The sequence below is a fragment of the Vanessa tameamea genome, chromosome Z (assembly GCF_037043105.1).
Source record: "Vanessa tameamea isolate UH-Manoa-2023 chromosome Z, ilVanTame1 primary haplotype, whole genome shotgun sequence".
NCBI lineage: Eukaryota > Metazoa > Arthropoda > Insecta > Lepidoptera > Nymphalidae > Vanessa > Vanessa tameamea.
In genome coordinates this window covers 16,575,115-16,598,535 of record NC_087341.1, presented here as the reverse complement: position 1 = coordinate 16,598,535, position 23,421 = coordinate 16,575,115, and the positions used below count along the sequence as shown (strand labels likewise).

The 23,421-nt window shown below is 37.4% G+C and overlaps 1 protein-coding gene across 1 annotated transcript in view; it reads right to left on the bottom strand.

Moving 5' to 3' along the window:
* The window catches only part of LOC113404129 (alpha-mannosidase 2), a 69,073-nt gene that overhangs the window by 3,840 nt on the left and 41,812 nt on the right, over positions 1 to 23,421 (bottom strand). The window contains exons 3-7 of the mRNA XM_026644904.2: positions 10,611 to 10,687; positions 9,389 to 9,472; positions 1,400 to 1,492; positions 543 to 737; positions 66 to 177 (exon numbers count right to left, since the gene is read on the bottom strand). Of these exons, the coding sequence (XP_026500689.2) occupies positions 66 to 177; positions 543 to 737; positions 1,400 to 1,492; positions 9,389 to 9,472; positions 10,611 to 10,687 (561 nt within the window). The remainder of the gene's footprint in view (positions 1 to 65; positions 178 to 542; positions 738 to 1,399; positions 1,493 to 9,388; positions 9,473 to 10,610; positions 10,688 to 23,421) is intronic.

Here is a 23,421-nt window from a genome sequence, read left to right as displayed (position 1 = left end):
AGAAAATACATGTACAATTTCATCTCGCTGGAAGGAACCTTTTTTATTAGAAAATATATGAATACCTTCAATGAACTGATCCACCAGTGCATAAATATGTGTGCAGGCTTCATCCGGCATCACCCAGCCTCCTCCCGTTATCTCTAGGCGACCCTCTTTGATCAACTTCTTCAGTGCCTGCAATACGATATAATAGATTTTGTAATATTTGCTTTCATTGTAAGAGGTCGCCAGCGACGCTGGGGTACGTACGAGGTAAGTAGTAAGCGAGGAAACTCTAGCGCTTTACATTGTATTTTGGAATATATGTATATGAGATTATATTATAACATCACAAATTATTTGTACTTTATGAGACACACTTGATTCACTGGATGGGGACACCAAGCTTTAGATCGCGTCGTGCAGCGAGAGTAGTCACGTGCGGCGCACGTGGTTATTGTTTACCACGGGTATCTTTTCGCAAGTTTAATTTAATCGTAAGACTTCCCAATTATCGAAATATTTGTGTCAGAACATTTTTATTACTTATATTTTTTCACCTTTTGCTTGACTGGATGAGATCGCTCCCACCACGCGTTGAGAAATGACATTTCGGTCCAAATGAAAGTCATATTGGGGTATTGGTGGAGTTTCTGTACGATGTTATTGATGATATTCTTCGTCTTCCACTCAAAGTACTGCTCGAACGTCTTCAGCCAGCCGGGGTCGTTGTGCGAGTGCGGCACCACGATGACCTGTATTTCACAAAACGAACGCGTTGAGATGACGAAGGACAATCTGACGTTAAGTAGGGTGCTAAGATTTTGGACAAACCTGTGACAGTGAGATAGCTTATCATACCTATTACGGACGCACTGTATTTTAAATACGATAACTCAATAAAAAGCATTTCGCTACCCATAAGACGACGCATAACGCGCGTTATAACATTTAAAACAAAACTTATAAAAATCTGATTGTATCTTGCTCTAAGCTTTTAATTTCGTTTGATTACTCTTTGAAGCAAAATGATATCATTTAATGAGGCGTGAAATATAAGGTTCGGTTTAATTAGTTCAAAATAGACATTTGAAAAGTTAGGAACCACACGCTTAGCGAACGGCCAGTGGAGTTATTTTCCTCTGTAATTACGAAACTTTTGATATCCTAATACCACGTTGAGAACTATGTGTAAATTATATTATGAATAAAAATTTAATATTTAAAGGTGAATTTTAATTCTAAACTATACACTAAACAAAAACATCGTAAATACTTGCAACAAATGTTGGTACATATTGAAATATTGTATTGAATTTCCAAGTAAACTGAACTTGATCGGAATATCCAGATCGATGACGTTGATGTGGAAGCATACCGGCGCAATAAGAAAAATAAACGCTCGGTCGAGAAGTACCTTCAATGGTGGTCGCCGGCTGTCATTCTTGATGATCTCGTAACGATCTTCGAATGTTCGGTCCCAAAATTCCTTTGTCCGGAGCCAACTCGGCTGAAAATTTAAGTTTTTTATAATTTCACTCAATATGCCGTTAATATGTCGATAATATGCATCGAAAGGGAAAGACGTTGCAGTGCCGACTGTGAGAGACATCCTTCTACGTGCAGACGTCATGTGAATGCACCTTGTATCGGTGTTGCGAGTACGCGACGTTACGCACCATTAACCGCTCGACAGCGGTTGCGCGAGTGCGAGTCGCACCCGGGGCTTGATCTTACTTTATGTCGACTTGTTCGTGAACTAAAGTATAGTGTGTTTATATAATTCTATTGCAAGTAGCCCGTACTACCAGAATCAGCATCGGAGCGTTTTATTCGACTACGTACGCATATGATGAATACCTCATAAATGAGCATCTAATCTCCACAAGCTATCTTCTTGACGAACTGAAAGTGTTGCTCACATATGAGAATGGTGTCATGAATGTTCATAAACCAATCAAGATATCGTATTTATGCTTAAGGTCGAATTACCCAAACGAATGCTTATAATGTCTCTACTATTATTGTTTTTATATAATAAAAATATTTGGCTAGATCCTATACCAAGGGGGCAGGATTGAAAAACAACACAAATATTTATTGAAACCGGAGAAACGCGAGCGCCGTGCGCCGCCGCCGTATCATCATCATTGCATAGTATAAAACAAAGTCGCTTACGGCCGTCTGTCCCTGTGTATGCTTAGATCTTTAAAATTACACAACCGATTTTGATGCGGTTTTTTTTAATAGATAAATTGATTCAAAAGGAAGATTTATATGTATAATACATGCACAATATAGTAGATAAACACTGATCATTTTAGAGGTTTCCAAAGTGATGTAAATAAACACATTTTTGCACTTACATTGCAAATTATGGCTCAACCCTACGAGATAGATCAAAATAATGTACTACAGTATTGTACACCTTCAAAATGTCTTCAAAAAAGTCCGCGATAGTATGTGTCTAACTCTTAGGAATAACCCACAACAACCATTTTTTATCCTTTACTTTTTACGAGAAATAATGGCTTATTTTCGAAGCTCTTTTTAAGAAATACAGCATTAATCCTTATCCAATTAAGTACCTTAAATACATTATGAATTTAATATAAATCAGTATGGCCCTTTACAGCATGTAATTTAAATGAATATTTTCGAAGATATTACAGATTTAAAACGCAGGGACGTAGCGGTTTGTAATGTCTAACGGCTGAAAAACTGTGAACGTTGTAAGACATTCTGTAGTATATATAGTATCAGCATTGCCCCCGTCCGAAGCCGGACGGGTCGTCTTGTATATATCAGTAAAATAAATCGTGCATATCAAATAAAATTGAAGCTGTAAACGGTTTTCTGGCGGGAAGCGTTTTCTGTAGACAATGTTATGTCTTAACGCGTAAAACTTATGTAACGCGTCGCAGGGCAGCTGAAGTTTCGACCTCTTGGTCGACTGTCGACCGGTCTTGACGGTCCGCCAGCATTATACAAAGGAGAGCGAGCGTTGCACGCGTAGCCTAACGACGTTAAGTGACGCCGTGACTTGAAGCGAGAGATAATCTAATAATGAAATCGTGTTACCCGCCGTGCAGTGGCCACCGCGCAGGAGGAAGTCTAGTCCGACACACTTTCCAACGATTAAAAAGCAGTTCAGTAGCTTTAATAAATTTATTTCATTTATTTCTTGTTCCTACGAAGTAATAACTTTTCGAGGCCATTTCTCCTATTGTATTCTAAGATTTGTGTGCTAATAAAAGACCATGAATTTTCGAATTAGCATAGCGAAGGCGAATATATGTATGTATATTCGCCTTTGTATGTCACTGGCTAAAATATATCACGGGATAATTCACCGATTAAGATATTATGAATTTATTTTAATTTAAAATAAGATCGTTTGTAGCAAAGGCGCGTAGCGTCTGCCGGGCTGATACTTCTCAGCGAAAGGTAACCGTTCGTTGCAGTCAGAGGAAGAGGTTTATCATTACATTTAATACGAATTGTTCTGTTTCAAGTTCTTTTCATTTGTAAAATGGTGTTTCTATTATAATTACGTGACATTTCCGAAAATAAATTAAAAAACGAAATATCCAGACTCCAAATTTAATCAAATTGATCGAATCAAATGGAACTAAAGTGTGCATTTGTTTCGTATTGCGATATCGGAACGTAAAGGCAAATCGAGTTTCCAATTAAAATTTTTCACACATTCAAAGGTAAATTGTATTTCGTGAAGAAAGAGCGGCCGAGTGACCGCTGTTTCAGTAGCAGATATTTCAAAAACTAATACGTTAGCGTTATGTTCAAAATATCATAAGACATTATACTAACTATAGTAACTGTATTCTCTTGCCTGAATTTGTTATCGGTCACAGTATGGGAACGTAACGATTAATAATTATTTTGGAGTATTAAATTGAAGACATTGACACGTTACGAGATTCGAGCCAATAACCAAAAGACCGACTTCGGACGGAACCAGTGACACGAAGTTAACAACATTGTGGTAAAGGCGCCGGCAATCCGCCCCCCACTTCACCGCGAAGTCGTCCCGCCTTTTACTAGAAACTTAAATTATACTTCGCTCGGCTGCATGAAGGGACCACAACTTCACCGAATCTCATTACCGCATTTCTATAAGCAATTGCAGAACAAAATTAAGATAGAAAATGTTAAGATGGATATACAAGGCAACTCATATGACTACTACACATATACATAGTATACATTACATTACGCCCCTTTACATATATTACTACCCGCACCGCGTCACGACTTCGAGTTCATAAGCAAGTTAAAGGATGAGGCCCGCCTTTTAATTGAGTCATTCGAAGAGAAGCGCATGTCAAGCATAAGTTGCGGATGCTTGGAACTGCGGTCTCCTTTGTCTTTAGCATATCACTCGAGTTTGATAGCGTCAGGTAGTGTCCTGAATACAATCGTAGGCTACTCGTAGTGCCGGGTTAGGTTAGGTTAGGCAGATATTTCCGATTTGAATGTTATTTCTATCGCTCTTTGAATCCGTCTGAAACTTAATTGGGTTATGTTGGCACAAAGTGTATCTAAGTTTTAATATTTAACTATTTGTATGTAAATATTAGTTTGGTTCGTCGGGGGAAGCGCAAGTCACAGATATGATTAACTTGTTAAGATGTCTAAAATATTATCTCTCTCTCTTAGATCTGTTGAGGCGAATATATATTATAATATTATTTAATTTCTTCAAATCTGGGACACAAAATTAAATTTCTCTACAAAGACAGCTTTTCGGCTATAATGTCTAGCTGTTATACACATAATAAAGAAATTACAAAAATGCGAAGAATTGTGTATGTTTCTGTTTTGTGCGAGTCGGTTAGGAAACCGTAATATAAACGAGGCCAATTTGCCTCCTATTAGTAGGACTATAACTAACTTCAACCAAAATCCTTCGAGCAACATATTTTGATATAATAGCGAAATTTGCTTCTAAGATGATTCGACGTACATAGGTACGTATAAATTTCATATTATTCATAACCTCGTAATGATGTTCTAGTCGAACTCTGGTGTGGTCATTGTAGCCCAATAATTGCAGTTAGTCGGCCGGTTAGAAGGTATCGTTTGTAATATAAACGTACAATGACTAGTAACACTTTTGTTTTAATCATAATGAACTAGCTGCGATGTTGGAACGCAACAGTCTTCGACGCACACGGGGGCGGCGGTTCACATTCCTCCGCAGGAAATCACATAGGTCTACTCGAACGAGTCCTTAGTGACTACTTATATTGCTCATGTTACGTTATGAAAAATTTTGGAAAACTTGCTCATGATTTCCTTCTAAAAATGTTACATTTGCACAATAATAATTGACGCTTGCTCAACTTATGTCAATCAATACTCAATAAATATATAAATAAAAAAAAACTTAATAGACTTAAATCGAAATGTGACTGTGAAAATGAACTCCAGTGTCACCGAATATGCTATAGTTTAGTTTTCGTAAGCGAGGATGGAATTGATTCGAGGAGTCTGGTTACGGGCATTTTCGTGTTGTTAGCGTACTTACCGGTGAGCCAAGTTTTGTGAGATATTTAATTTATAGGATATTGATCTTATCGAGCAGGACGGTCCTAGTTGTCGGAGAATTCGATGCGAGTTTGCGTATAGTTAGTTAATAGCTCCTCAGGCTCAACTCTAAAGTAACGATAGGTCTTAGTGTTCGTTCGGTTGAGTTTATACTCGTAGGTAATACTTACTTACTCACAGCCAGCAATTAAGACTTTGATCTAATCTGATCTTAGAGTTGGGGTTACTTAGCGTCAGATAGCCATCGGAAAGAGGGAGAATTATTATTTTTGTTTCATTATGTTGTACATTTGTATATTTGTATTTTTACAACAAATCTTACAAAACTTAAGATGACGACGAAGTTCATTAGTTATGAGTAAAGTATACTAATTACTATTTAGATATACGATACAGGTGTACGTTATATCGCGGTGGCGAGCTGTGACGTCGGGAGTGCGGGCTGCTGGGTGACGCCCACAGCCTGACAGGCGTTTGTGGTGCGACGTCATTACGTTGTCCTCAATGATTAGCCGATTTAATTCGATGGCTCAATGATACGGAACAAGAGAGAATTTACTTTGTCGTTAATATGAGGAACGGGAATTTCTATATTTTAATATGATACTTAGTATTTATATAAATAGAAATCATATTAAATGTTATCCCGGAAACCAAACCACGCGATACACTTCGCTGAAATAATGTTGGCAATTTATATTTGCAACCTCAAAGGTTACCAACAATTATATAGCAGTGGCTCATAGGATGAGAGTCTGCGTAGAACGGTTACTTCGCAACAGATTCGAGCAAGCAATGGGCTTATATAAAGTATAAAGTGAGTTCATACGGAGAGGCAATACCTTAAATGTACTCGTAGACGAATGTTCTTAGTAGACTATTTAATATATCTGTAGTATATTTTCGAGTACGTGGAATTATGTTTTTCCTAAAGCTATAATTTATTTTTATTTGTCTTAAATTCACATCCGTTCGTTATGACGACGAGATTGTAGATCTATTCACCCACGAAGGCGCGGCCCTCCGCGTTACGTTCGTTAGATCTATTACAAATAAGACGTTGCCATTTCCTGCTCCCATCCGATATCATCCATTGAAAGGACTCACTCCGACGCAAAATAACTTCCTTAACTCAAGTTTGATTACACAAGTAATTCATAACTTTGAATACATAAGTTGGACCAAATCAATCAATTGAAAATGGAATAAATGTCAGTGAGAGTGTGGTCGATAGTTAGGTAGTTAATTATCTTAGAGTTAGCCAGAAAGTTCGGCGGAGAACTAATTTATCACCATTAGCAGCAGGCTCCGTCGGAGAAGTTGCAGTTATTGATAAAGCACTCTCTGTTCCCGTTACCGACAGACCTGTGTACAGTACGAGTGCACACACGCAAAGATGTTCGAAGACCACAAGAAGAACATGCGTAGATTTTGCTTGTGATAGCTGCATGTGATATTTTACTCTTGGGCTTGTGATTTGGGGAAGACTTTACAAGTTTAAAATTGTTTAATATTGTTAAGGTTAATCTTTTTCATCAATTAATCTAATCTATGTATCTCTACTAGCTGTTCAACGATTTAGTGAGCTTCAATGTGGCCAATATTGAAGACCGAATAGGTGAGATAAAAAATAGTGTCAAAGCTTCATTACACACACAAATCGCAATCCACAGACGAAGGAGAAAGTTGGGGGCTAACTATACATAGGTAATATTTCTTTATATTAGTTGTAAGTTCCATCGAGAAACACATTTTTCTTAATCTGTTCCCCGTTGGAACAGATTGTCGACGTTTGTACTACAAAGCAGAGCACCGGAATTAAATTATTTTTTTTACATGCCATTCGTTTCATCAACCTCGTAACTGGCAATTATTCTAGGGATCCGGGGTCTCAAAAACAGAAACTCTTGCGACTGTTGCGACTGTATCGCTACAGTCGCAACAGTCGCAACACAGAATTGAGTGCACGGTAACGATATATCCATGTCCACGGTTCAACCGTGAAGCTTGTTTGGCACTACAAAAATATATAAGAAAATAAATTAAAATTTACATTGAACGCTTGCAGTGCCCTTATGGATTTGCATAACATACGACGATCCACAGCCGAAGCAATTTGCAAAAAAAAGCATTAATGTTTTCCCACGAAGTAACAAAAACTGGATATTTTCGTTTTAAAAGTTCGTATTTATATACATAGTAGTATTTAAAACTTAAACAATACGACACACTTAAAAATCTTTTTTTTAAGTAGGATTTACGAATCTATAGTTAATTGGTATAAATTTTATATAATATACTATATACAATCCGATCAGCAAAGTCGTTTTTATAGCACATTACTCGAATATCCTCACAAGCTAGCGATCTTGTTTACTAGAAATAGAAAATTCTCGCAGGATTATTTCCTTATTTGCAAGATGCAACATTGTTAAAGTCTAGGCGCCTCGTAACAACGAATAAAAGGTTCCACTTAGCGAGAGACCTCCCTTATCCAGGACTCCTGCATAAAAATATATTTCAAATGATGTAATGCTTCATTGTCAGAATGTTTTTTCTTTCCGCCTACGCTACAAAGATATCTTTAGATGGAAGAGTATCTTCCATCCTCAAAGACACATGCTTTATACGATCGCGAGTCACGATGGGCAACCTCGGATTTTTATTAGTTTTTAAATGAGTGTTCCTATTTTTGTCATGAAAATATCGGTGGCTTGAATAGCTGTCGAATGATGGCAGGAGAGTCGAAGGGATGCGAGCGGAAAGTTATCCCACTCAAAAATATTTCTATTCACTAAATACTCGAAGGGTGTCGTAGGGACGGCGGCAGAGATGCGGAAAGAGGACGCACTCGTGACCGTTCGCACATCTTGTACGATGCGACTTACCGAATCTCGATATGAATATCATACATGCGGCGTGCGCACAAATTCAATGAAGGTTTCAATACCGACGATTTTATGCGTAATTACACGAATCCTTATCATCGGGCATGAACGCGTATCAGAGACTGGTCGTGCAGCCGGTCTCAGCAATGCTTACTTTTTTTTTACGTATATAAAAAGTGTTTGTTTATAAAATTGATAATAGTTGGGACGAGAAGGCAACTCGGCAGCAGTTCACAATATTTGTCAGCTTTAACGTAATTTCCTCTCATTCAATTCCATTGATCGAGTGCTGATTGAAAAGATAATGGAATCCTGATCATCGCGACTATCAGTCGGCGTCATTTTCATACATAAAAGACTTCAATTAAAGTTTCACAGTGCACACGTCTGCTATTATTGGGGATTGTTTTACAGGGTTGTTTAAACCATAAATTAATTGCGGGTGCGGTGCCTGTATTAGGATACTGTAATTATGACGTTTAACAGATTTAAATACATATAATATGTTGTCCGTCCCGAATTCGTATGGATAAAATTCATACAAAGTTATCCCTCCCATTTCTCCCTTACAGTTGGAATTTACAACTTTTTCTTAGTAGACATTTACTTGGTAGATAAATGAGTAACTATGCAAAATTGCATGCTACCCTAAGGTACGAAGACATATATGAATTTCCTTCCGGGTATAGTCAGGGGATGCTCATTAGGTTCCGGTTCCAAAAGGCTTGAAACAAGATACAAAAGAGGAGTGCGTCAGTGGGTGCTGTCAGTAGTGCGGTCGGCGCCCTCGGCTTATTACGTAGTAGCTAATTTGTAACACCTCCCAGTAAGTTACCACTTTTCAAAAATACTACTGATGAATAAAAAGTATTTTATCAAAAATACCTAAGAATAATATTTTGTTAAACTAAATGTAAATAAATATATGATATAATTATGTGCCTTACCTGAAAGTCGAAAGACGGGTAGATGGTCGTGGTGTCGATATCCGCAGCGCTCTCGCGGACCAGCGGGCATTGGTCGGTGAAGGGCTGCCGGCAATGACTGATTATGTAAATATCAACTTATGAAAGTATATAATGATCAAGCGGCAACAAGATTTAGTTAAACATGAAACATCTACCAAATAAAATTGCTATTGGGAATAGCTATAGGGAAAGAGGAAGCTTGTGTGGGGATCTGTCACCGCTTGCAAGAGTGCAAGAAAGAATGACTCTCCTCCGATGCCAAATAGATGGGGAAACGGCATGATAATAAAAATATATTATTTCTTTAGATAATCTTCCGATCTTCAACCAATTGTTAATTAACGTTTATGTAACTCCAACGTGAAGAATGTCTTGCTCCGTAATCTACATAATAAAATATATATAACGTGCAACCAGCCGCCGCTAAAATTCTGAATTCTTTAAAAAATACTTATAAAAATAAAATCGAACGCACAATGTCTACGCTGAGCTTGCGTAGACCTCGCAGGAATTTCCGATAATGCAATATCACCGCGTCGCGTTTTTAAATCAGTTTGAATGTAAGATTTCCGAGATAGACGCTCACAGCACGGAAAACAAAAGCTAACAGCACTGATACCTGATCACGATTACAACTACAAGCACTGAGACGGTAACCGCACGGCGCGCGGTCCACTGTAGTGGACTTCATGTACTTGGTTTCACTTTACTCTGGCGACAATGCGGTTTTCAATCGACTGCATCAATCGAGACCAATGTATTATCAAGTTATTTAAATGTAATTAATATTTATCTCTTAATTATAAATCATTTTCATAGAATAACATTTGCGGTCTGCGTGGTTTCTGTATGGGACGGGTTCCCTTATTTCTTATTAGTACAGTAAGTACGAGTACAAATGTCATTTCTGCGCTTTTAAATTGGAAGACTTAAAGAAACATTTACCTTTAATTTGTGGTGATAATAAGTATTTTACCGTATGTTATGTTTTTTACCAGTATTCAATTGAAAATAAAGTCAAATCCTAGTAAAAGGATTAAGTGCAGTTTGTTGTAACAACAAATGGTTCGATGTGGCGCGTCCTTGACTTGAGTCACCCGACGGTATTTAATAACTCTCGGAAATGTCTGATTTCCTATAAAATGCCGCTGTGCGTCGTCTCGATGTTCGCAGCAATACCAATAATGACTAGCGAGCTCACCTTCTCCTGGAGTTCTCGGTGCGAGTCATGTACATACTGCAGAGCCTTCGTGTTTTCATTGTTGTTCAGAGTATTTGCTGAAACAAAAGAAAATTATATAATATAATGATCATATAAATACAAGTTCGTAACAGTTCGAAATAGTAAGAGCTGTGACAACAGTGTTTTTCATACTCTTTACTGGTGTTGGGTGCGGATGCATGTAGAAACGAAAACGATTCGATATAACACTTTTTAGTACATGATTATTTAATTTATATACACATTTTATTCAAAATTTGCGGTTTCGTATAAAATACGCACGAACATAGTTTTTTTGTAAAAGTGATACGATCTTAAATTTTGACTTAATGAATTAAGAGTTGAAAGTTTCGTTTCAAATTTCAGCGTTAACATAAATTTACTTAAAATATTCTACACGTAAAAGTGGCTGCTGTCTACAAAATTACACTTGCAAATTTTAATTTTAATAGACTTTATTGTCAAAAAATTATTCAAATATGTACCCGGAAATATATTAAACATTTTGTTTTAAACAACCGATTCAGTGAGGCTGCCACTGTGATTGCTATTTGTCTATTCCAATATTAACGGAAAATTAATCCCTTCATCTTCTGTGTAAGGGATAAATAGAAGATGAGATGATCATGAAGAGACCTGAGCCGATCATAGATGTTAGCTTCGGTTCCTGAGATGTTGGACAGATTGTTTAATTCTTAAGAAACCTCTCGATTTAATTAATTACCGCATATCGAAGATGTATTCAATGAAACGGAAGAAATGTTTTCATTTCTTTAAAAATAACTCCCGAACTATCATATTGGAACGTCAGTACCGTGAAGCGTTTGTCGCTTTAAAATCACGCAGCAAAATACTCGCCCCTCGATCACTCTGCGTAGGGTCCATCGAGCAGGTCGTGAGCCGCCGACCGGTACTCTCACGACGTTCCCCGCTACTTACTATTTACGAGTAATATAATAAACAAAACGATAAAATAAACTACATTATTAAGAACGATAGCTGTATCCAATTTTTTCTCTAATTCACGAACTCACTATTTCATGAGATCAAGCTATTCACTACAAACAGATAATATATTAACAAATACAAATGTACATAGCTCTACTCGATCTGTAATTATAATATTGCTATAGAATTGAAAATGAAATAACAATTCATATCCTTCTAACCAATTAATTATTTATTCAGTCCAGAAGAGGTATTCCCGGAACGAGATAATATAAGCCAATAGCAGCTACTGAGAAGACGTCCACTTTGTAATAAACAACTGTTGTCTATCAGAACAATCTACAATATTTTATATTTTTGAAAAGAAAAGAAACTCAACTATGATGGTCGAGGAAATCTTTCAATGAGAACATCGGCCACCGGCCTGTATAACACTGAGTACCACAAGTACCTCTTCGTCTTCGTAAAAGCAAATGATCACGTATTTTTTCGAAGTAATATTATAAGTGTGTTTAATATTAATATTCCATTACTAAATGTTTTCCAAGTTACTGTGACAGAGGAGGTCTCGAATTATTTGCTGCTTGTTTTCTTCGAGTACACGAGACACACGTCATCTTCGGTGTAATAATTTACCGGATGTTTGAACATTAACGCAGAAGAACTTGCACCCTGCTATACTATTGGTAACTTGAAACGAATTAGTCACATATAGTGATTCGTATCTCCATCCCGTAGATTACCGGCCATTACACGTGGCCGGAATTATATCGAACGGGAGTAGCGGTTCGTGCACATGAATACACCCTGTATTCAGGAACGTCAAAGTGAAGTGATCTTCATGATCTCAACTAGCTATTAATTAATTATGGTATTCGTAATCCATTAGGTCTATCACGTCGTACAGTACGAGCACATGTGGTTATTAATGCTTATCTAAGAAGCCTAATTACTTATCATCCAATCATCCAACGGTCGACTAAACATTATTATATTGACAAAGTTGTATAAATATATCAATTCATTATGTATTAGAAACTTTATATTAATATATCATAAGCCCGTCGTGTCGCCGAACAGTGGAGGGACCACTGTGCTAGTAAAAGTAAATGTAAAAAGTAAATTATACATATATATTAGACATAGCGATTCAGTTATATGTCTAAAATTATGTTTTAAAATGCTATGAAAATTGTTAATAACTTCACTCTTTACAAATACCTCGCTCATCGTATACTATTCGTGTACAAATAAATAATTGTAGGAGCTACGTAAATATATGGATACGGTCATTAAATTGAGAAATTGCATTAGAACAAAGAATCAAATTCAAGAACGAGTTGGGCAGAAAGATAAGGATCGACTTCCCATCGCTGTTCAAATCGTCTCCGTGGAAACTTTAGTCGTCCACTTCAATCGCTAACGCTACTTGTGTCGCGTTAGCGAGCATGTACACAGATAACACTCATGTAATCATTATTGTGTACGTAATGACGCGGCTAATTAATATTCTTGTTGTCGCGAAACAAACAGGTTTTTAATTGAAAACTCAACAACCGAAAACAATTACTTTTAGTTTTCCATCTGCGACCGCAAATTGAAGATGCGGGAGCAGCCCCGACCACTACCGTCTTTGCAGTAACGGTTGAGTTTATTTCGAGAATAGTTTATCCTTCCCTCGCTGATTTAGCACCTTTAATCACCGAAACGTAGTAAAATTCACGCATTAAGAGGAAAGGTGGTTGCTGCATGCACTGCAGCTGCTGAAGCCGCTGGGGAGAGGTTTTGGAACGGCCGACGACTCGTAGAACATAAGAACAAACCAACGACCGTAGAAAATAATTATTTATTTAGTTTTAATAAACCGCAATGACAACATGATCCAGTATTAGTTATAAGCGATTTAGCAAGGACGCGATGTTTGTGTTGATATCGGATCTGTTGGCAGTCGCTACCCCGCGGGCACGTTGCGGAACCTATACCCTACTTTTGTCTTCTCTTAGTTATTTAATCTGCACACATCATATACCTACGTTTAAAATCTACGAATCGATAGTAGAGAATTGTAACGTCATTACTGGATTTTCGAGAGTTAGCACGTACTGTTTGAAGGTGCGAAAATGGTCTCAGCACGAGAGCAACATTGTACTCGACTAAGTAGAAGATGTCTGTTCGTAGCTGATACCGACTTCGTGACAGCTTTAACATTGTTAAGCAAAGCGAAATGTATTTACATTAGTTAATTAGAGACTTGTTTTAAACCGAGATACGGTACATTGCTCATAGCGGTGGCCGACGGCGACCGGCACTGCAATTCAATTAGCGAACGTTTGTAGAATGGACACTTTTACACGATATGATGTTATTCGAGAGAAGATTTAGGCCTATATTCAGATGAATCGGGGTAACGTGATTGAATAGTTCGCAAAAGGTTTTTTTTTAAGAAACACTTTAGTCTCGCGGACACCTTTTCATATAAATACGTAATCGTTTTGCATGTGTGAATTGCGTTCGTCTTTCATCATCGTCAATAACATATACGCTTACACTAAGACGGACCTCGTGTATGAAATAAATACGCACCTTTATATTTATCCGGATAGTAGAACATGTAGGATACGGAGATACATTTAATACACGCTGTAGTCGTGCTGTGCGCTGTTGTATATTTAACCATCTGTTTACTGGCTTAGTTTGTCACACGATATTTCATTATTAGGTTTTGACTTATTATTCAACGATTACATAATCTGAACGTGTTGTTCGCGAAAATAAAAGCGTACTGTACGTACATTGGACGTCCAGAAAACGAATTCCGATCAATCAAAGTGGTAATACAAACGGAAGTAGCCGAGCTCTAAATGAAATGCACCCATTAGTTAAATTGCACAAATCGTCGGTGCTGTGTTTGTGCAATGTTGAGGGAATTGCAGCCAATACAGATACTTTGAGGCGTCGAGCAATCGCTAGGGAGGTACAGTCCCCGTATTACTATTTAATTTTCAATTTAAACAAAACTTACGGACTTAAATTACTTTCGTAGATTTGTTTCGGGTGCCAACAATATCCGATTTTTCGTTATAAAAATATCTTAATAATTTAGTATATACATATAGAATACGGGACTCGTCTGTCTGTATCTTTGCCATTACAGCGATAAACCTAGTATTTTTCCTCAAACAACTAATTGGTTATTCTGTCGTTTGCGACTACGATGTCGTGCCAACCTGTTTGAAAGAGCTGTCAAATAAGTTGGATTGACTTCTTAGCACTTGTATCTTGTTTGATTTAGTCTCCAAAATATAAGCATATCTCTTGTTACCTTTGTATATCCGACCATGTAGAACCTTAGAATTCAGAACTCCTGAACACCCTAAATGTGAATCTGGCTTTCTACATGACACCCATCACTGCAAACTTCATTCTGCTTATAACTAGTTCTACTCTGTCGAAGTGATCTCATACCATCAGGGAAGTACTTTTTCCGCCAAAGTAACAAGTTCGAAGGAACATTCTACTTATGCAAAAAAAGCGATCACTAAAATAAATTTAAGTATTAGAGTGCCAGCCTTTTTCCACTTAATAATCTCTGCACACACTGTGTGTGTTCACAGCTGCTTCTATCTGTATATATACTCTCTCTGCTTGTGTATATATATTCTGCGCTCTTCCGTTCGAATGGGAGAGAAAGTCAGTTAGCGTTATGTTTGGCGTTGCATAATTTGTGCAAATAAACAGTAATAGATAAATACTTCCTATAATAAATATTTGTATAAATTAAAGCTACACATTAGTAAAAGCGACGACGAGAGAAATAATTTGAAGTCATTTTAAATTTAAAGCATCGTGTTCATCATGTGAAGCCGATGTGAGCGCCGCGCTGGGTTTTGGGGTGTGGAGCTCCTCAAGTAAGGCCTTCTTTTAATAATAATTTACTGGCGATGTATGAATGCAAAATAAGCTTATATATGAGTTAACAAAGTAAGTATGACTAAAATTAAATTTTATTATTAACTAATTACTCTACTTGCATGTGGTTTGGCAAGTGTGAAACATATTATGCTTTATGAGTTATTTACATAACCTGTGCTAAGGATAATTAGCCCATGTCTTAACGAATAATTAAAAGTAACATTAAATACGCACATAGCAGAGTAATTTAAAGTATTAAAAACAATTTAAAAAAGAAAAAACAAAATCACCGACCGTAATTTTATATAAGCGAAAATGAAACAAATGATGTTTGCCTGTGTGTGTACGTGTGTCGAATAAAATATTTTGTAGATCATCAGACACGAGCTTTTGCGCGACAACGCTCATTGTTTTGGTTTCAGTCGTTGGACGGACTGTGCGAAATTAGAAAACACTCTGCTGGTAGAGTACGGGATGTCATTTCCATTTGACGCCCTGAGAGACTATTGACAGATCTATAAAACAACTGCGATCAGCAAATGGTTTTCTTTAAATTATTACTTATCCCTACCTCTCACGCCTCGGGAATTTTGGATAAACTCCCAGAAGAATGAAATTAAATTGTAATTCGAAATCCGTCATAATTTAAGCCATCCTTTTCTATCGATGCCTCGCCAGCCTCGGGCTCGGTCCCAGTTTGCGCCTGTAATTACACTCACCGGTATCTCATGATTGGAAGGAACCCACCCAGCAAGGCACATTAATACTGATATTAAATAGTATAAGTACATATGATAGTCATTTATATTTCCGAAAAACGATAAACAATAAAATCGGACCGTCTAATAGCTTGATGAATAATAGTTGCGTACTCAAATGACGTACATTCTAGTGGCCACTTAGAGTTTATTTACACTGTCGCCTGCTTAGTTAGTGATATTAATCTACACAGTAGAAGTAAAATACAACATATTTAATAATCTTTAACATGCAAACATGAAAATGCCGCGCGTCGCGTAGCGGTAATGCCTACGGGTAGCTGACGCGACGTCGCCCTGCGGTCACAGAGAACTGCACTTATTCTGAGTGGAATTATTACAAAGTTCGTGTGTGCGCGTCATCCCCGAATGGCGAGGGTACGAGTAAACGTGGGCGTGTGCACCCTGTGTCCACGAGGTTTCGGTCGTTGAGACGTCTTGGAGGTGAGGATCGACTCCGAACAAGCGCACCGAATATTGCCAACTGCGATGATTATATTAACTTGTCGATATTTATTGAGCTGTAACGTTTTATTAAACTGATTTCTAATTAAATTATTTGTCTATTGTTCTATAATTATACTTGTTTCGTAAATATATATAATTAAAAACTACGTACGGTGCGTGGTGTGACGTCGTTATGAAATTCCAAGTTGTATTACTTTTTGTTGTATTAATGTTCTCTTTTACGTTTCACGCAAAACCCACTAATTATGTTACGCAACATGAAATTCTTTTAGTTCGCGGCGGACGCAGAGCGTATGTAAATGTATTCCATATTCACTGAGACACGACGACGTAGTCGAAGGAGGATAAATTGGCGGTCTAAGCTGTTTTAAAGTTGCCACAACTATAACAAACACACAAAAAAGTATATGCAATTTTTGGTAGGTCTCCAAAATGTGTATGAAAAGCAGCTTAGTATGTGCCTGCCTTTTATAAAAACAGTATACATTTGTATTTAACAAGGGTTTAATAAACGACATCTGTAGTTTTTTTGTCCCATAATATTAATCCTTATCGAAATAAATAACTTATCAATTCAATATTGCGTTTACACATGAAAATATACGGGGCGTGTTGGACGCGCAGCACACGTGAATAGATCGGTCGGTGGATGTTTATATCCCATAAAATCCTAATTATCGTACACACCGACAGAATCGGGTGTCGGGCAAATTGGAATTGAAACTACGGGTGGAGCTTGTATAAAATTAATTTTCCATAAGAACCATCGATGAACATTTATTCGGCAATGTCTTATTTTAGACAAAGATAATTTATGTAGAATTACAATTAAATTAGTTACTTTTTCGTAACGATAAAGTGAATTTATAAAAAAGTTTCGACCAATTATGTGGATCTTTTTTCAAAATCATACCCATAATTTTGGCCTCAGAGAACAGGAGGGGGGGGAGGGAATGGTCAATGGTCTCTATTTCCCCTGTACTAATATTATAAATGTGAACTCTGTTTTTCTGACTGTCTTGCCCAATTTTACGGCCAAACCACAGAACCGAATTTGATGATATTTGGTTTGAAGCAAAGTTGAACGTCAAGGGACGACATAGGTTACTTTTTATACCAAACCTCTGACGACCCTACCGCAAAACGCAAGCGAAACTACGAGCGACAACTGGTAAAAAATAAAAATACTATACTTTAAGTGATTTTATATGTTGTACGTAATGCTAGAAACTAGACATATACGATCATATTCATATAAAATCTTAATTTTAGTATAAATTCTAATTAGAATAAAATATAAAGCTAAGGATAGCGTCCGCTGCGGAGCATTTCCATTTTGTTTGTGTTCAGTCACTTCCCTGTGAAGACAAAAGTCGTCAATGTGTGTCCAGTACGCGATCTACTCCGCTTCGTGGCACTAATTTACATATGATTGTTCAGTGACGTCTTATTCGATCACTCGGCGAGCGAGCGCGAGGTAGAATTTCATTTAATTACGATGGCTTGTCCCCGCCGCCTCCAAGGTTTTAGGTAAATTATTGGGGCTCATGTCGCTCATGGTCGATTAATAATTTCGATATCATATAATTATGTATAATAATATTCCTTCATCTTTATTATTACTACCTTAAATAGTTAAATTAAGAAGCCATAACACACGCGCCTATACAATATTATATGCGATAAGGGTAGGCTTTATTAAATATATACTCGTCCAGTGTAATAACGTTGACAAAGCATGATTTAAATTTGATGAACCATCTGCTCTTACATTAATACCCGAAGCTATTATTTGTAAATAATTTTATTTAAAAATAATAGCTTCGGGTATTAATCAATAGTAATTAAGAGAGCGACCCGCCATCACAATGGAGAGGAGAGGAGATTGAAAGCGCTGTAATTGTTTGAAAATAGCTCAGTGTACTATCAGCCGTCGGGCTCCGAACGAGCGTTTCTTTGCGCTATAAACTCTTTATTTGTTTTTGATTGTCAAATCGTGTTCGATAAAATATAAGCATGCATCTCTCTTCGCAAGCTGACAAATTCATCATTCATTATATACTATAAAAATAGGTCACTTAAAAAAAAAACGATTATTTGTCAGACGTTTTAGACATCTACAAATCTCGGGTACATAGTTTTTGTATAATGTCTAAAACTTTTGGTAGCGATAATTAGTGGTATAATTAATTTAATCTTTAAATATATCCGTTAGTAAAGTAGATAGTTGTGGACATACCATACCATACCAATAGCGTCATGGAGAAATAAACAAAAGTTACCTCGTATTGAGGCCCTCAATTGATATGATTTATATTGTGTTCATAATGAAATGAAACGAGTCTGTTTTTACCATCGAGGTATATAATACCCCGTTCATTACGTGTTATGTTTTAATTCATTAAGTTTTTATATGTTTAAATTATTTATAAATTCATATCACACTTGACGGTGATCCGAAACCTTGGAGGTGGGGCTCTGTGCAACCGTCCCCTTGTAACGTGGTCTAACTATACTTACTGTTGAGTCAGTGTATGGGTGAGCGAGTCAGTGTAACTATACACACAAGGGACGTAACATCTTACTTCCAAGGCTGGGTCGCCTATTGGCGGTGTAAGCGATGGTTAACTTTTCTTGCAGTGGTAATATGATCGGCTGCGCATCCCTCGAGCCGTCACCGCGCCTTATTTTGTTAGTTTTTCAAACATGGTGTGACAGCAACAACAGCGAAAATACTACTTTGAAAAATATATCATGATTTTTTTAAATATTTTATTTATTAGAGACATATAGAGCTCACATAATATACATTCTGTTTAAGAATTTTCCTTTTAGTATATGCATATTTTATATTTTATTTTATTTTATTGTATCACTTCTGGACATGCATAATCAAGATTTAGGATTCCTGTTTCCTGACTGTTTTTTTTTAAATCGATAGAGACTTGAGATCATCTAAACAAACAAATAAACAGTACCTCTTTATATTAGCGGTAGATGAAATCTTCAAATAATTGGTAAAATCTACGTACGAGCATATTAATTATATACAAATTAAAAATGCTAAAAAAAACTTTATCCCAAAGACATTATTAAAAATCTAGAAAATCAGAACTATTATCGGTGGCTCTTGAGGCCTAAAGTACCCAAGATACCGGCAGCTATGAATAACCAAACTTAGACGCCAATCGAAACAGTGAGTCCGTGGAATAACAGTCTGCAGGGACGTCAGATATTACAACTGCATCGTACAATTATACTTGGTGGTAGGGCTTTATGCAAGCCCGTCTGGGAGATACCACCTACTCATCAGATATTCTACCGTCAAACAGCAGTACTCAGTATTGTTGTGTTCCGGTTTGAAGGGTGAGTGAGCCAGTGTAACTACAGGCACAAGGGACATGACATCTTAGTTCCCGAGGTTGGTGGCGCATTGGTGATGTAAGGAATGGTTAATATTTCTTACAGCGCCATTGTCTATGGGCGCTAGTGACCACATACCATCAGGTGACCTATTTACTCATCCACATACCGATTTAAAAAAACAAAAAAAAACGTATATTTTATTATTCAATCTATATCTGGTTATATTTAATTCCGCGCGCCGTGATGGCCCAGTTGGCTACATGAACTAAATCTTAACCGATGATTCTGAGTTCAAACCCGGTTTTCGTTTGGTTCCGGGTTTTGTTTCGGGATTGGTGTTTACCCCGGAGCAGACACCATTGGATCTATGTAGTGGATGAGAATCTGCTACGTGTACAAACCCACACGAGCAGAGCGGTGTGGTAAGGTCTAAACCATCTTCTCAAAACAGAGAGGAGAAGGAGGAGACCTATGCCCAGCAGTGAGACGTATAATACAAATAAAAGCTAAATTAATAATTTCGCCAATATCCGTGAGATGAAATTACTTCGAAGGCCAATATAATAGTTTGTAATGAAGACTCTGGGGGCCTGAAAACGTGATTATTTGTCAAAATATGTCGATTTGTTAAAATGGGTCGACTAGAAATGCTTCCACTTGAGAAGATAGAAATGCCGGATTATAAATCAGAATAAAACCTTAAAAGTGACGTTATAATCTATTTATGGAGGACATGAAATAGTTTTCTGCTGAATTTTAAAACTTCTTCGAGAAGCCATATCGATGAGAGAAAACTGACTAACTGATATTCTTTGAACACGTTGAATAAAACCGAACCGACACGGTGTTAGTGCCTTTCACAGGCGCTCGCTCACGGAGCGGTCGTGCCGTGTAAACTAGTAGTGTATGATTTATAAGAGAGCTCTCACGAAGCGCGCCGACCGTGCCGTGACCGCCTGTCAACGTCATCATCTAGACGCAGTTGCGGCGCGGCGACGGTCGCAGTCGCGTATGTTACGAAGTTTACACTGACGGAGTTAGCTACGTACAGTTTTCGTTGCAATTAATGATTAGTTGTACTTTGACAACCGTGCGGCAACCGTGTCCATGTAAAGGAGTTAGCTCGGCGCAGCGCCGTGCCGCTTAGAGGGCGATCGCGTGCATCTTAAAATGCACTTACGCATCTGATGCTTTCCTGTTGGCATCTTTTGTTTTGTTTGTATCTCCACAGACATATTTATTATGTTCGGCAATATGTGTACTAGTGTTTTTCATAATTACGTCCCGGTTTCATAACGCGTAAGAATAGTATATTTCGTTTATATTCATAGTATTTCCTTAAAGTAACGCTTCAGATATTTAAATCTTACCTATTCTATGGAAAGGAACTGTCTGATCTATTTACAATATTGGAGTTCGAGACTCCCTTCGGGATGATTTGAACGAAATAGAAATAGGTACTCGCATTTGCGACACACAAGACCGGTTCTTTGCATGTTTACAATATTATTGAATATTTTAAATGACTCACTGATTCTTTGCTTTAAACATTGTATAGACTGAGAAGTAAGAACAAGCGTATTAAGTCAAGTTTCCGACTCCACGTACCTCCGACTTAAGAAATCATAATGTATTACATACATAAAGGTTGAAACTACAAACCTTTCAACGTGTGATATGCGCCAACCACTTGCGGAACTCTAAAGCTCTCTAAAGTCTGAAAACGGTCCCCTCGTGTAACGCGGCTCACCTCAATACCTCATGCAAATAAAGATTATTGGTGAGGATGCATCAGCTTTTACATCTTTGTGTCAAACCGACATATATCGACCAAGGTCAAAGCATGCGATGTTCGTAATTTGTGATATCAGCAACATGTCAAAATCACAGCGTCGAGACAATTGCACGATTTGACTTTTGGGCTCTGAGAACTTATATTTTCATTTCGTATCGTACTTTCGGGCCTAAATACAATCTGATCGTACGTGCTGTCATATTGTTGAATGGCGCTTTGCCCAACGGGATGTTTAGATATTAGTGACCTAACAATACCATTAAATTATTACGACTACATTAATATGAATATTTATTTACTTTTGCTTACGTCTAGTAAACAAGTTTGAGTGATCGGAATCAGCGCAGTGTCACTTCTTTAACGAGCATAAGGACGTTACATTAGCAACGTAAATAATAATATTATGTTTGCAAACTCCTGGTGTTTTGCAATGTTTATATACGAATAACGGGGCCCGCTCGACTCAAAGGCCGCAGAGTAAACTTTAAAATTACAATTGCACTCCTCCTAGCTAAAGGCAAAGATGGAATATGGAATTGGATAAATAATTACGTACGCAAATACAGTTGTTTTAAGTGCACTGCAATAGAAGACATTAAGAAGTATGCGCCGACATCATTACACATCGCTCTTTGCGGATGTTATTTAAAATGATCTACGACACAAGGTCTTAAGGACATCATATAGAATAAAATGACTGAAATGACAGGTGGTCGCTTCACATGACGACTGTTCGAGATCAGTTCTTCTTTAATACTCATTTGATCAGACTGTGCATATTTTGTTGATCCGAATCCGATATCTATGTGAAACTGGGGTGTTCCAATAGGACGGTAAATATCTTAGCTTCCATGCTTTGTTATGTTCGCATACATATTATCCCGATATTCTAATATTGCAAATAATTCAAATAATCAATTCTCGCGCTGAAACTCCGTCTTTTATCGAAGCGATTACAGTAACATACGTTTTTATACTATTATAGGGTGGAATATTGAAAGCAGCGCTTAATCGCACTTATTAACGTAACGATGCATATCGACGGTTGAAAATAAACCACTTAATTTGATTTTCCGACGCTCGTATAGGGAAATGGTAAATGCTATATCGGATTATGTCACCTCCGAGTCGTGTTTACTGCAGAAACAATATTTATAGCAGCATTCATAAAAATCCAATCAGGGTCAGGGACTGTAGATGAGCTGGTTGGGGTTAATTGTTTGACTTCAGGTCTTGAGGATGTTGTGGGTGAGTTAGGGTGAGCGACACTTCCGGTATCGGACAAGAATGCGTTCAGTTAGATGACAGACGTTTGTTTTTTATTTATTAAATACCGATAAAATCCTATAAACGAAATGTGTATGCAATTTAAAATAAGGGATCGTTGACGGCAGTTTCAACAGTTACCAACAGCTCTACGCAAATCTTAGCAGATGTGTGTCCGTCCAACCGTATCTCTCAATCCGATCCCGCCTTGCCAGCGTCCACAGTTGGAATTGTCAATAGTCCGCATCAATTACTTAGGATAACTAAGCCAACCGGC